Source organism: Bufo bufo, chromosome 3 (assembly GCF_905171765.1).
Source record: "Bufo bufo chromosome 3, aBufBuf1.1, whole genome shotgun sequence".
NCBI lineage: Eukaryota > Metazoa > Chordata > Amphibia > Anura > Bufonidae > Bufo > Bufo bufo.
The window spans coordinates 96,014,987-96,028,504 of NC_053391.1; the positions used below are offsets into that span (position 1 = coordinate 96,014,987).

A 13,518-nucleotide genomic window follows, 5' to 3' on the forward strand; every position below is an offset into this window, starting at 1 on the left:
TTTATAATTGCATTCACATTTCTTGGCAACTAGGTACCCCAAGGGCAGCATCTGAGAACTTTGAAGAAGGGTTGAAGTATGCCAAGCAGATAAAACGTGAAAGCCCACCGATAAGGTCATTTGAAGGAGCCATCACTAAAGGCAAACCTTATGATGGCGTGACTACAATCAAAGAAATGGGTCGCTCCATTCATGAAATCCCTAGGCAGGACCTTCTTGGTCAAGAAAGTCGCAAAACCCCGGAGGGCTCTAGGACAATAATGGAAGGTTCAATATCTCAGGTATATTTCATGCATAGTTTGTGTTGGGCAGAAGTTTGTCTGTAGTCCAGTTTTTTATTAATTTTAATTAACGTTCTAATTCTTACAGGGCACACCGATAAAACATGAAGGCGCATCTGGTCAGTCAGCGATTAAACATAATGTGAAGTCTTTGATCATGGGTCCGAGTAAGCTGCCTCGTGGGGTACCACAGATGGAAATGATGCCAGAAAATCTAAAAGTGGTGGAACGAACAAAATATGAAGACCCCAAACCCTCAGATGCAATCCGGCAACGTCACACTGTAGTCAGTTCTGGTACATCAGTTCTCCGTTCAACTCTCCATGAAGCTTCAAAGTCTCAGTTGAGCCCTGGGATTTATGAGGATGCCAACGCTAGGAGAACACCAGTGAACTATCCCAGTCCCATGTCCAGAAGTTCACCCATGGCACGTTCATCAGAAGGTAGGAGTTTAGTATGATTGGAACAAAACTCAAGGTGTCCATGCTGTCGACTAGACACTAGTTCAGCCAACAGCTGTTCCTCCTGACTCCACCATACAGATGTATGCTCAGTTCAGTTGAGCGTACATGTGCTTTTCAGTGTAGAGATTAGATTAAGTGATTGCCAGTCACCCCTAGCCTCGTCTTATCGCCTGGTGGGACAAAGAAATAAGACATTTCTTGTTAATGTCATTGAGGGACACAGCACCATATGCCCAACTACCACTAGGAGGCGACACTAGATATGAAAAAGGTTGGCTCCACCCAGGTGGGATAACCCTCTCCACAGACACTAGGCTAATCAGTTTTAGTTTAGTGTCCGTAGGAGGCAGACACGACCTGCTCTTTTCCTGCAGGTCTTGCTGCAACTTTTTTTTGCTTTTTTCTTTCTTTATTTATTTATTTTTCTCTTCGCTTTACAGGTGCAGGTTTTATCTTGCAGCAGGGGGTCTTCATCGTGGAAGTCCAGTTTAGTAGCACCCCCTGCAGGCGCTTACCTCGGTACCTCGCCGGTCACCCAGTCCCACATTACTGCATCCGCAGTGGAGTACCGGTAATCCCACTCTAGTGCGAGTTTACCGAAGGGGTGACCCTGCGGCGCCCGAAAACGCCAGATGCTGAGTATGCTCCCTACCCTAGTTAGGGACTCCTTCCATCCATCCATACTCCATCGGGGTCCCTTCCCCCCTGGTTGTCCTTCCTTTCCTCGGCCTCCTAATTACTCTAGTCCCCGGCTTGTGCCTGTACTAGGCCGCGCCAGTTCCCGCCTTTTTCCTGGCATCTAGGATGTCTGTGTGGCTCATTTTCTCGCTATATGGGGGTCGCTATGACCCCCCCCCCCCCCCCCCCACCACCACCCTTCCCATGTACCATGGTGTCCGCCTGCTTAGGGTGCTTCATTTTCGGGTGCAGCATCTACTTTAGTCCCCTGCTCCAGCTGTGACAAGGCCGCATCTGTTTTCCTATTTTTCCCTGCCATACAGGGGTTCTAGTGGCTCATTTTTCTCACCAATGGGGGTCGCTTTGACCCCCTTTCTGTGCCTACCCTTTTTTGTAGCCTTTTGGAGCTTTTTTCCCTCTTCCTAGCACCCTGCAGGATCAGTCCTCCGGGGGAGCCGCATTTTCGTATACACTATCTACTCTAGCTCCCGGCTTCTGCCAGGACTAGGCCAAACTCTTTCCCGCCATTTGCTCTGGCTTCCTGTTTTTTCTAGGGGTGTTGCCTCCCTCATGGCTTTCTAGAGGTCTCTGCACGGAATTTCCGGTGGAAGGACGAGATGTATTAATTCCCAGGGGGTGCTTTCGCCATCTTCACAGTGCCCCCCGGCCCGCATGTAGCGTCATTGGTGGGACGTATTATCTTGGGCCCCTGTTCGGTGGCTCATGTTGTGGCAGGTCCCCTGGCCCTCCATCCCTCCCCCTGGGTCGCATCTGCTCCTGCGGTGGCTGGGGGTTGCTGTGCTATCGGCCTGGCTGGCCTGCAAGCGGTGACCGGATCCTGGGCTCGGTCGGGTTACCCTAAACTTTTTTCAGGGGTCACCTTCTCCCCACGTGGGTCCCTCACCTCCACCGTAGCCTGCGCCCATTCTCAGCTATGATATTATGGCGCTTATCCCTGCCCTCATGCGGAAGCATCGGCCCCCCCCCCCCGGAAGTCCTTTGCTTCCTGCCTCGGTCCATATCAGGGGCCAGAGTCCAATAGCGGCCTAGGGTCTCCCCTCATTGTTCCCGCTCATCCCCTGCATCCTGGTTTCCTTCAAGGACGGGACTAGCACTGAGGGAAACGCCTCAGGTTTCTTCTGACTTATTGGGGGACTCCTCTGCACCTATTCTGACTCGGAACAGAGCATCAGGCGGTCTTCCACCATACAGAATTTCTCTGTGTGGTCAAAGACAAATGTCCACTGAGGAACCTCTCCTCTTCAGGGTTGGTACCCTGGTTGCACAGGTAATTATCCACACAGGTAAGTCAGCTTGCCGCCTCTCTAGTAGGTGGTGCTTGGCCCGCAACAGTGTTTAACACGCCGGCACACCTATGTGGTGTCCCAGGTACGTACACCTTCCCCTTCACAGGGGGGTACTTGTACCACTGCCAAATGCTGTATCCGGCAGACTTTCCTGGTTCCAATGAATCTCCTTTTCAGCTGGAGTAATTTCACTATTACCAGGGGCTATATTCAACACACCCTCCTAGTCGGAGAGTAGTTCAGGCCACCGTATTACTTCTCCAGACGCTGTAGCCAATAAGCCATCCTGGTGCTAGTGCGCACTGCGCAACCATAATGCTCCCTTATCAAGCGGAGTACCTGTACCATCTTCAGATGCTATAGCCATTTCACCTGTCTGGTTCTAATGCGCCCCATGACCTATATTGCTCCATTATTGGGTGGAGTACCTGTAAGATCTCCAGAGGCTGTAGCCATTATACCAGTCTGGTGCTAGTGTGCACCATGCAGCCGTATTTCTCCCTTATCAGGCAAAGTACAGATGCCATCTTCAGATACTGTAGCCATTGCACCTGTCTGGTTCTAGTGTGCACCATGCAGCCGTATTACTCCTTTATGAAGCGGAGTACCAATACCATTTCCAGATGCTGTAGCCATGTCTCCACTCTCATTATAGTGTGCACCATGCAGCCAGATTACTCCTATTCTCAGGCGGAGTATTTGTAGTATCTCCAAGTGTTGTGCCCTATTGGTACAATCTGTGGCCCATACGGCTCCTGCATTGCCCTTTCCTGGCTTCAATGTGTGCTAGGCAATCATGTGGCACCTCTTCATGCAGAGTGATGGTACCATCCCCATTAGTCATCCTCGGCGGTGTACTTGTACTATCTCAAGGCGCTGTATCCGACAAATCATCCTGGTTGTAGTATGTACCTGGTAACCATATGTCCCGTCCTGTCCCCCCCCACCCACCCTTTTTGGGCGGAGTAAAGTTACAATTGTTAGATCCAGTATATGGCTGGCCTGTTCAGATCTGACACCTGGTGCAGTACCTCCTGAACCAGGCCCTCTGAGTGCACCAAGTATTCTCATTTCCATTGTACTAGGCATGATTTTTACTTTATTGCTTGATGCACTACTTACCAGGGCTTCTCAGTCCTGTTATGCACCAGACATCCACACTCCTTCTGCCATGGGCAGGTTGTTGACTATCATGTTAGGTTTTTTCTTTGTCAACCCTATAAAGTACTACTGTATTCCGCACAGCCTCGTTACCCCATTTTATGGATGGAGTACTTGCGTTGTTGGTATTTCCCCTTTGCTTTGTTTTCAGAGTTACATGGCCCAGTCCTGGCAGAGTACCTTGATCACCACTGGATGTTCTATCCTGCAGGGATACGCAGCATTGTGAGCACCAGCCGCTGCTGCAGTTTTCGGGTCATTGCTGGACGTCCTCTCTGATATGGCTGTGACAGGACTAGTGAGCGCCACACACCTACTTGGTGGCTGGAATTTTCCTCTTCTTACTCTGGTATCGGACATGGTCCCATAGTTCTTCCATGGTCCAGGCGTTCTTGGTACTTCCTTATGTTCTCTGATTAGTTCTGCTACATGAGAGAAGTGCCGTTCGCTTGGGCCTTGCCGTTGTCTGCACCTGTCAGTTTCTTCCCCCTTTCTTGGGCGTTTCATTGTGCTCTGCTAGTAGCTGGTTTCTACATGTCAGTGTAGTCTCTCCCAGCTTCCCCAGGCGAATTCCACATCCTTTTCTGACATATTCAATGTCTGTCGATTCTTTTACAAAATCCAGGGTGCTGTACTTGCCCTTTCCGGTATGCTATAGAGATTTAGAGACCATGAAACTTTCACACCCCTTATCTGTAAGATAATTAAGGACTCATTCTCAAGATCTTTGATATGTTCTGTTATTTTTCAAATGCCCATTCATTCCCCTATGTCTCTGTTCTTATTGTATATATATTGCTGTTTCTTCATATATTCTTGTAGTACGCCTGATAAAGGGACTGGTGATATCTCAAAAGCTTGCTATGTAACATTATTACTTCTATTTTTGTTAGCCATTAAAAGGTATCAAACCTGCAATACTCTTATTTTGTTTCTCTTAATGAGAGCACTAAACTAGTTTTCTATTGGATAACACGGTACCAGACTTTTTTCTTTTGACAGTATGCTAGTCACTACACTTAGGATGGTTGGTTAACCATGGCTGTTTTTTTTTGTTTTCACTATGGTTGCTGCATTTCATTTTTCCTTTGATAATCTGACTATAATTGTCCTCATGTGGTCCAGTTCTAGGGACCCTACTTGAGCCTCTGACTGGGTAATCCTGCTTGGAGTCCCTGCCCAATGATTCTTAGACCATCTAGCTGGCCGGTTCCCTCTGGGGAAGCTACTCATGGCATCTCTGACTGCACATGCTCTGTATGACAGCTGCTTCTTTGGGCCAGGTTTGGTTCTTTTCTCTCCTGGGTCCTCATAGGCTTGTTTCTCTCTTGAGATTCTAACCTTGAGATTCTTCCTGTCTCCACAGTTCAGGTCCTGGTACCTGGGAGTTTGTTGCTCCGGTTTGCAATTTACATTTGTATTGGCCACTTCTTGGATGGAACTTTCCCTCGATTTGAGAACTGTTCCTCCTTAGGCTGTTTGGAGTCCTCTCTCTTCTACTCCAATATCTCTCAGACGAGTGTGTCTCCACTTATATTACCAGGGCCTGTGACTGGTTCCCTTTTTTCCTGAGGCTTTATGTGGCCAGGGATTTCTCTGGTCTTACATTTCACAGTGATATTTTGTTCCAGTTTTTCTTTGTGTGGGAACCTTGTCTTTACGTTCCCTTCTCCTGGCCATTACCAAGGACCCCCTTCTCCCCCAGAGGTTGGCTTTTTTCTCTGGCAGGATGGGGTTTCCACCTTCTCATAAGGTGTTTCTCTTTTCCCACCTGCCTTGCAGTGGAAGGAGGCTTTCTCCCTTCCCATGGTGAGTCTTTGCTATTCTTTCTCTCAATCGTTCAGCCTCCAGTGCTTCCTTGTTTCTTCTCTACCCTGGCCTTCACATGGTGTTTGCCACGCACAGGCAATGTTTTTGGTTTGAGACTATTTTGAGTTTTTTCCTTGCCGGGTGCTCTTACTGGTCGGGTTCCTTTGTTTCCAGGGGTGGTCCACAGGGTCTTCCTTTAGTTTGTCTCCAGGAAGTTATTTTTCCCTCACCCATGACGGCACCCATGCGACTGGGACCTCCCATCCAGGACGTGAAACCTGAAGAGATAAAATGGTTCACACCCCCACCACACCTCAGGTTTCCTGTCCTCCGGATAGGAGGTACCTGAGGAGCTCTGGCTCCTACCGTTGCTTTGGTTCTCACCTCGGGAGGCTGGGGAGGTCCGGGTCTACTATACCGTAAAGGGACCTATCCCTGGCAACGTCAGTCTCCTTGGGAGCCGCTGCCAGAGCCTGCTCTTTTTCCTGCTTCCTCCCAAGCCTCATTGGGGAGCCGCTGTGGCCATGTTCAGGCGGCTCCCGGTCCATTTCAACAGGGTCCCCAGAGTCCCGCTTCCAAGATGGTGGCATGAGCTTCTCTTGCGTTCTGCGCATGCGCGCCGTGACGGCCCCTTCTGGCTCATTGATATAATTTCCGGGCGCAGGGCCGGAAGAGGTGTGGGCATCCTCATGCGTTGGATTAGGCATTTTTTGGGCCTAGGGGTTAAAAGCAGCCGTGGCGCGTTTGATAAATTGGCAGCAGGAGAAGGCAGCCAGCCTTGTGTGCACACAGTGCTGTGCAGGATCTGGGTTTCCACCAGCATGTCGGAACCAGGTGATGCAGGACGCACAGATCCCCTGGAACCCTCGAGGCCCACAAGGCCGGTATTGGTCCTGAGGAGTGGGGAAGCTTGACTCTACTATTGGTGAGATTTATCCTCTCCTAATTTTGGGTGCTATTTTTGCTTTATTGTTGTAGGTAGCAAAAACGCCAAAGAAATCATCTGGAAAGACTAAACATAAAGAATGTGGAGGATGTAGAGTAGCTCTAGAGTCTCACAGCTTATCTAGAAATATTAAGGCCTTGGTACGGTCAGAAGTTAAATCTTATATTAAATCACTCGGTCGAAGTCGCCCAGGGTCTCCAGAAAGGTCTACCTATAATAAGAACTGATTCGGATTTTTCTGGGGAGGACGAGGATAGAGAATCCGCCCAGGCCTTATCTGATGATGTCTTCTCTCTAGATGAGGATTCAGCGGGTAGGGCTCTTTTTCCACCAGAAGATACCGAACCTTTACTTAAAGCCACCATGCAATTAGGTGGATATAAAACAACCTAAATCTATTGCTGACCAGGTTTTTGAGGGACTCTGCCCTAAAAGTCATAGTTTTCTCCGTTCATAAAAATATAGAAGCCCTTATCAGAAAAGAATGGAAAAATTTTGATAGAAAATTTTTCATTCCTAATTCTGTAAAAAGAAAATATACATTTGAGGAGTCGGTAGCGGGCTTTGGAGTTAGAAGTTTCCCTGTTGTGGTGGACAATTCCAGAGAATCTATCCGCAGGGGTTCCATGGACATTTCTAGACCCAACTATAATTACCACAGATGCCAGCCCTTGGGGTTGGGGGGCCCACTCCCAGCACAGGTGCTGGCAGGGGAGATGGGACTTGAACACGAGGAAAGCATCCTCCAATTTCAAGGAGTTAAAGGCAGTAGAGATGGCACTGAAGTTGACTATACCATAGGTAAAACACAGGAAGATTGTCTTCTATTCTGACAATTCTACAGCAGTGGCCTACATAAACCGTCAAGGGGGAACGAGAGTCCCTTCCCTTTTACTTCTATGCCAGAAGATCTTTTATATAGCGGAGGAGTGAAGGCTTTTTCTGTCAGCAGTGCATCTGAAGGGGAAGGAGAACGTCATAGCAGACTTCCTAAGTCGAGTCTCCTTAAAACAAGGAGAATTGTGTCTAAACAAAGACATTTTTTTTTTTTTGCAAATAGTCCAGAGTGGACCTTTTTGCCTCAAGAGCCAACAGAAAATTAGAGAGGTTCTTCTCCCTCAACCATTTGGACGGCCCGTTAGCAATAGACAGGTTAGCACAAGACTGGAGGCAGACATTAGGGTATGCCTTCCCTCTATTTTGCCTTATTCTCCAGGTATTGAAGAAAATAGAAAGAGAGGGGGCATCGGTTATCCTGATAGCTCCAATGTGGCCAAAGAGGTCCTGGTACTCTAGTCTGCTATGGATGGCAGTAGAGCCTCCGTGGACCCTTCCGTTGAAGGAGAATCTCTTTACCAGGGTCCGCTAGTCCATCCCAGCCCAGAAATTCTCCATCTTTAGGTGTGGATTTTGAAAGGGAAGTTTGGTCTAGAAGGGGATTATCCGCCAAAGTAGTCTCCACTATGCTGAAGAGTAGGAAGGTGGTTACCTCAAGAGAATATAACAAAGTTTGGAATGTTTTTTCAGCCTTCTTGCCTTCTTGGAACATAGCCCAGACCCCTTTAAGGATCACAAAAGCTGTTTGAATTATTAACTGAGATTTCTATTTAAAATGCTTACTTTAAAAATGGCCTTCCTTTTAGCTATAACATCCGCTAGGCTAGACTGGTTTCAGAAATTCAGGCTTTCTCTGCCTTCCCTCCCTATAATACCATTTTAGAGGACAAGGTGATTATTAGACCGCCTCCAGCCTAAGGTGGTCTCCGATTTTCATAGAAGTCAGGATGTGATTCTACCCTCCTTCTGTCCAAATCCAACCAATCTGTTGGAAGAAAGATTCCATTGCCTGTCAGGAGGTGTTTAGTTTTCTACCTAGACTCCACATCATCTTGGAGAATAGATGAGAATCTCCTTTTCAGTTTTTGGGTAGAGCTAGAGGTCGCAAAGTCTCTACTAGTGTTATTGCTAGATGGGTTAAGAATTCTATTTCCCTGGCTAAGGGTCCATTCACACGTCCGCAAAATGGGTCTGCACCCATTCATTTTCAATGGGGCCAGAATGTGCTGTCCGCATCCGCACTTCCGTTTCGCAAAAAAAATGGAACATGTCCTATTCTTGTCCGCAATTGCGGACAAGAAAAGGCATTTTCTATGAGTGTAACGGCGATGTGCGGTCCGCAAAATGCGGAACCCACAATGCCAGTGTCCATATTTTGCGGATCTGCAATTTGCGGATCCGCAAAACACATACAGACACGTGAATGGACCCTTATTCTTCCTTTAGCCTGTCATGTATCTTCTATATAAAAGAATCTTCATATAAAAAAGAAGTTAAAAAGAAACCGTAAAAATTATATTATCCTTCAGGCGGACATAATCGCCTCTAAGTTCTTTTATCGTGTATCTTAATTTGATTTGTGCAAGCAGTGAAACAAAGGGACAATTGTATATGCAAAAAAAAATAAATAAATATATATATATATATATATATATATATATATATATATATATAGTTTATTATGAAGCAAAGAATATAAAATCAATACAATTGAAAAACAAATGATGAAGTTACAAAATAATACCCGAAATGTACCACACGGTGGTGTTAACACCCCCTATCTGATCAGCACAGTGTGACTTAGTGATTTATGACAACCAGTGTCATACCTTTTAACAAACAGACTCCTATACCAAGAGAAACTTAGGATCTTCTGTTTATCAAACAGGCTATAACAATAAAACACGGATTATACAGGAAAATAAATGTTATCCCTTGACTCGGTTTTCCTATGACCATTCAAAAATATATGATATTAATATGATAAAATATTCAGCTCGGCAATCAGACTATGGAAAATAATTTTCCAAGGGTTTTAGTCCTCTTTTCAAATAATGTCAGATCTTCCATTAACAATATGCATCTTTTCTAAGAGAATAATCAGCATTATGGAGGCACCTAACACTATATATTCCCACAGTATGGGGACTTTTGGCTATATACCGAGATAAATATCTTATTAATATTACGAGCAGTAGACACAAATATACGTTACCGGGTCAAAGGTAGACAGAGTTCAGATGGGACCAGTTCTTAAGAACTTTCCTAGTAATCCAAAAAAATAATCCAAGTTTCTTCTGGTAAAGTTTTCTTTTTGAGTTTCTTTTGGTCTTGATTGATTGATTGGATGGATGGATCTATGGCTCTCCCTTGCTGCTCCGCACATGAGTAATTATTTCCCCCCCCCCCCCTCCTTATCGAAGAATCATCCCCTTTAGATTAGGGATTTCCAATCAGGCAAGGTGGGTGTATTCGCATGCTAATAATACAATGATGTCATTTTAACTCCTAATATGGAATAAAACAAATGATAAAGTAATATAATATTGTCCATCTGCCTCCAGATGGCACTGTGGTACTGCAGATGAACATTACAACTTTTCAGCATTAAAACTAAATATCGAATTATACGTTCACATGACCTTCTTAACCTTTTTAAAGAGGACCTTTCATTACGATAAAAAATCTAAACTAAGTATACAGACATGGAGAGCGGCGCCCAGGGATCTCCCTGCACTTACTATTATCCCTGGGCGCCGCTCCGTTCTCCCAGTATAGGCTCCGGTAGCTTCAGATTTTCGGCTCAACCGGGAGGAGCCTGCTCTTGTTTTCCTCTGCGTCTCCTTCTCCCAGGCTGTAGCGCTTGCCAATCGCAGCGCTCAGCTCATAGCCTGAGAGTTTTTTTTCTCCCAGGCTATGAGCTGAGTGCTGCGAAGAAGGAGACGCCCAGGAGAACAAGAGCAGGCTCCTCCCGGTTGAGCCAGAAATCTGAAGATACCGGAAGAACGGAGAGGAGCCCAGGGATAATAAGTGCAGGGAGATCCCTGGGCGCCGCTCTTCATGTCAGCATACTTAGTTTAGATTTTTTATTGTAATGAAAGGTCCTCTTTAATATACATCATTGAAGGTCTTTTCCTGACATTTTTAATTACCTATATCCTGAACTTGTTGGAGTCACTGTCTTCTCCTATCTTTTTTAAATATATGTTGACTTGATAAAAATTTTATACAACGTCTTTGATGCTTGGCATGAGATGCTCCGATGCTAGGCTCAGGGGGGCTACCCGGGTGAAAATAAGGGTATATCCAGGGTTCAGCTCTGAACCCGGACAACCCCTTTAAGATCAGTTATAGATTGAGGGGGATCAAAGTCATAGTATAAAGACTTTTTGCTCCTGAGACCCAGATCTATAGGCAGCGTTCACACATGACTGAGATGGGGGCATATCTCCCACTTTGGTGAAGAAATGTCCCCAGCTGTCTAATTCAGACAATCTATGTGCACACCCAAAAAAGGGGGGCGTGACCCTCGGTTTGAGGGGAACACTGCCACTAATTAGGTGTACGCTCACTCATTCAGTGGAAACGTCATCCCACTCCCTTGGGGAAACGCTTACCATATCTTGAACGTTTATTCTGGACTGAAATCCATGATCAGGTGATTGGTACAGCCTAGTGTCTGTGGAGAGGTTATAGCCCACCGGCTGAGCCAACCTTTTTCATATCTAGTGTCACCTTCTAGTGGTAGCTGGGTGTATACCCATGGTGTTGTGTCCCCCAATGAATTGAACAAGAAAGGAATTTTACGGTAAATACAAAAATCCAATTATTAAAGAGCACCTGATACACTGCCTAATAGGGTGATCCTGCTGATTAAACTTATACCCGTATTGCGAAAATCGGTTGAAGTGTTCCTGAGAGAATACTTTTATTCTTTATACAGGGGTTCAGTGCAGGATAAAGGGGTGGTCCAGTTAACATACATATCGTTACATAAAATAGCAAGTTATAGAACTTCCTAATATTTTTTAAATATCCAAGATGCCCTGAAGATATCTGGTCCAAAACCTGCATCTCTGGGCTTTTCTCAACACAGGGCAGTATTTTCTGTGCCTGCATCTCATCAGTGCTGCGTGTGAAGGGGATGGGTGACTGGCTCATTTCTTTAGCTAATCCAGCACCCTTTTGTCTATGCATCGGCCATGATGAAGGAGGCTGGCTTAGCTACCCGTATAACTTTCACAGAGCAATGATGACGTACCTCTACATGAAACGTTGTTCTGTGTGGAGCTGAAGCCAGTGTTAGGTGCTAGGGCCGGAGCGCACATCAATCAGATTAGGCCACAGGATAATTGGAGTATATTTGTAAGTTCTAAAACTTGCTTACAGAAATGCAGGGACACCAATTATGAGGAATAAATAGAATAATAAAGGTGTTCACTATTCATTCTGTTCTTCATGTGTTTTCAGGTGGACTTACTCCAGGGAAGTCTTCCAGTCATGAGAGAAAAAGCACATTGACCCCTACACAGAGAGAAAACATTGTTGTGAAGTCTCCAGTCCCTGGTTTAGACCCATCTGCTGCTCACAGTCCCTTTGACCCTCACTTACGTGGTCCTGCCCCAGGTGAAGTCTACAGAACTCATCTGCCTCCTCATCTTGATCCCATCCAGTTCCACCGAGCTTTGGATCCTGGTATGTAATCGGCAGTCGAGTGTCTGTAAAGCTCAATATTTTTAACCTGGACTTTTGGGGGTTGTACAAATTGTCCACTCGCATTCAACTCGTGCATCTCATCCAGCCACTGCTATATGGCATTGATGAAGTTATTAAAAATGGATGCCTACAGAAATCCCACATATTATTATAGCTCTCATGAGCATAGCTTTTAATGTAAAAAGAATTTGAATCCAGTACATTTGCCATATTTCTCTTCACAGCTGCTGCAGCATACTTATTTCAGAGACAGTTGTCTCCAACCCCTGGCTATCCAAGTCAGTACCAGCTCTATGCAATGGAGAACACGCGGCAGACAATCTTAAATGACTACATTACTTCTCAGCAGATGCAAGTTAATTTAAGACCCGATGTTAGTCGAGGGCTTTCTCCAAGAGAGCAAGGGTTAGCTATTCCGTATCCAGGAGCACGGGGTAAGTCCGCTATTGCATTGCTTGGCATGTTATTGCCTCCTTTCGTATGTTTTTTTTTTCTATAATTTTTTACTCACTTGTGATTACTCTTCCAACAGGAATTATAGACTTAACCAATATGCCACCTACTATCCTGGTGCCTCATCCAGGAGGAACTAGCACACCACCAATGGACAGAATTACCTACATACCAGGGACACAACTAGCTTTTCCTCCAAGGGCATATAACCCAGCTTCCATGTCTCCAGGTTTGTCAACAATTTCTGCAGTAGAATGTTTACTTAGTCCCAGTTCATTTTCTAGTGTATAATTATTAGTATTTTATTATTTGCCAGGACATCCTTCGCCTTTAGCAGCTGCATCCTCGGCCAATGCTGAGCGTGAGAGGGAACGTGAAAGAGAGCGTGAGCGAGAAAAAGAGCAGCGTGATAGGGAACGAGAAAGAGAGCGAGACCGGGAAAGGGAGCGTGAAAGAATGGCTGTCGCTGCTGCTGCAGCGGCAGCAGCTTCTGCTCAAAGTGAACACTACCTGCGGCCTAGTAAGTAATACGACCTGTTACAGGATTGATTTTACAACTGAGCATGTTGATTGTAATATGGTACCCAATCAATTCTCCATGTTTAAAGTCACAATTTAAACTGTCACTATTGTGGCAGGAAAATGTGGATTAGCTGTAGTTAACTGTGCCTAAACTAAACTATGCTGCTGCTCTGAATACATTTACACTTGGGCAGGCGCTGTACATAATCAGCACTTATACAGTGAAAGAAGCACTACCACAAAATGTTTTATTCTCTGACCTATTAGAAAGTTATATGATATAAACTGTTGTAAAGGTAATCTTCTTACTGTTGACTGTATTTGTGTGTTATAACCTCCTTTCT

The 13,518-nt window shown here is 45.6% G+C and overlaps 1 protein-coding gene across 9 annotated transcripts in view; it reads left to right on the forward strand.

The window, feature by feature from the left end:
- NCOR1 (nuclear receptor corepressor 1) overlaps positions 1-13,518 on the forward strand; it is a 206,427-nt gene that overhangs the window by 170,139 nt on the left and 22,770 nt on the right. For 7 of the 9 annotated variants that reach the window (XM_040423363.1, XM_040423371.1, XM_040423365.1 and 4 more), the window contains 6 exons: positions 34-281; positions 370-724; positions 11,954-12,178; positions 12,424-12,633; positions 12,732-12,881; positions 12,951-13,172. In XM_040423363.1, coding sequence (XP_040279297.1) covers positions 34-281; positions 370-724; positions 11,954-12,178; positions 12,424-12,633; positions 12,732-12,881; positions 12,951-13,172 — 1,410 coding nt within the window. The remainder of the gene's footprint in view (positions 1-33; positions 282-369; positions 725-11,953; positions 12,179-12,423; positions 12,634-12,731; positions 12,882-12,950; positions 13,173-13,518) is intronic. The other 2 variants (XM_040423364.1, XM_040423367.1) reach the window with 1 other exon arrangement.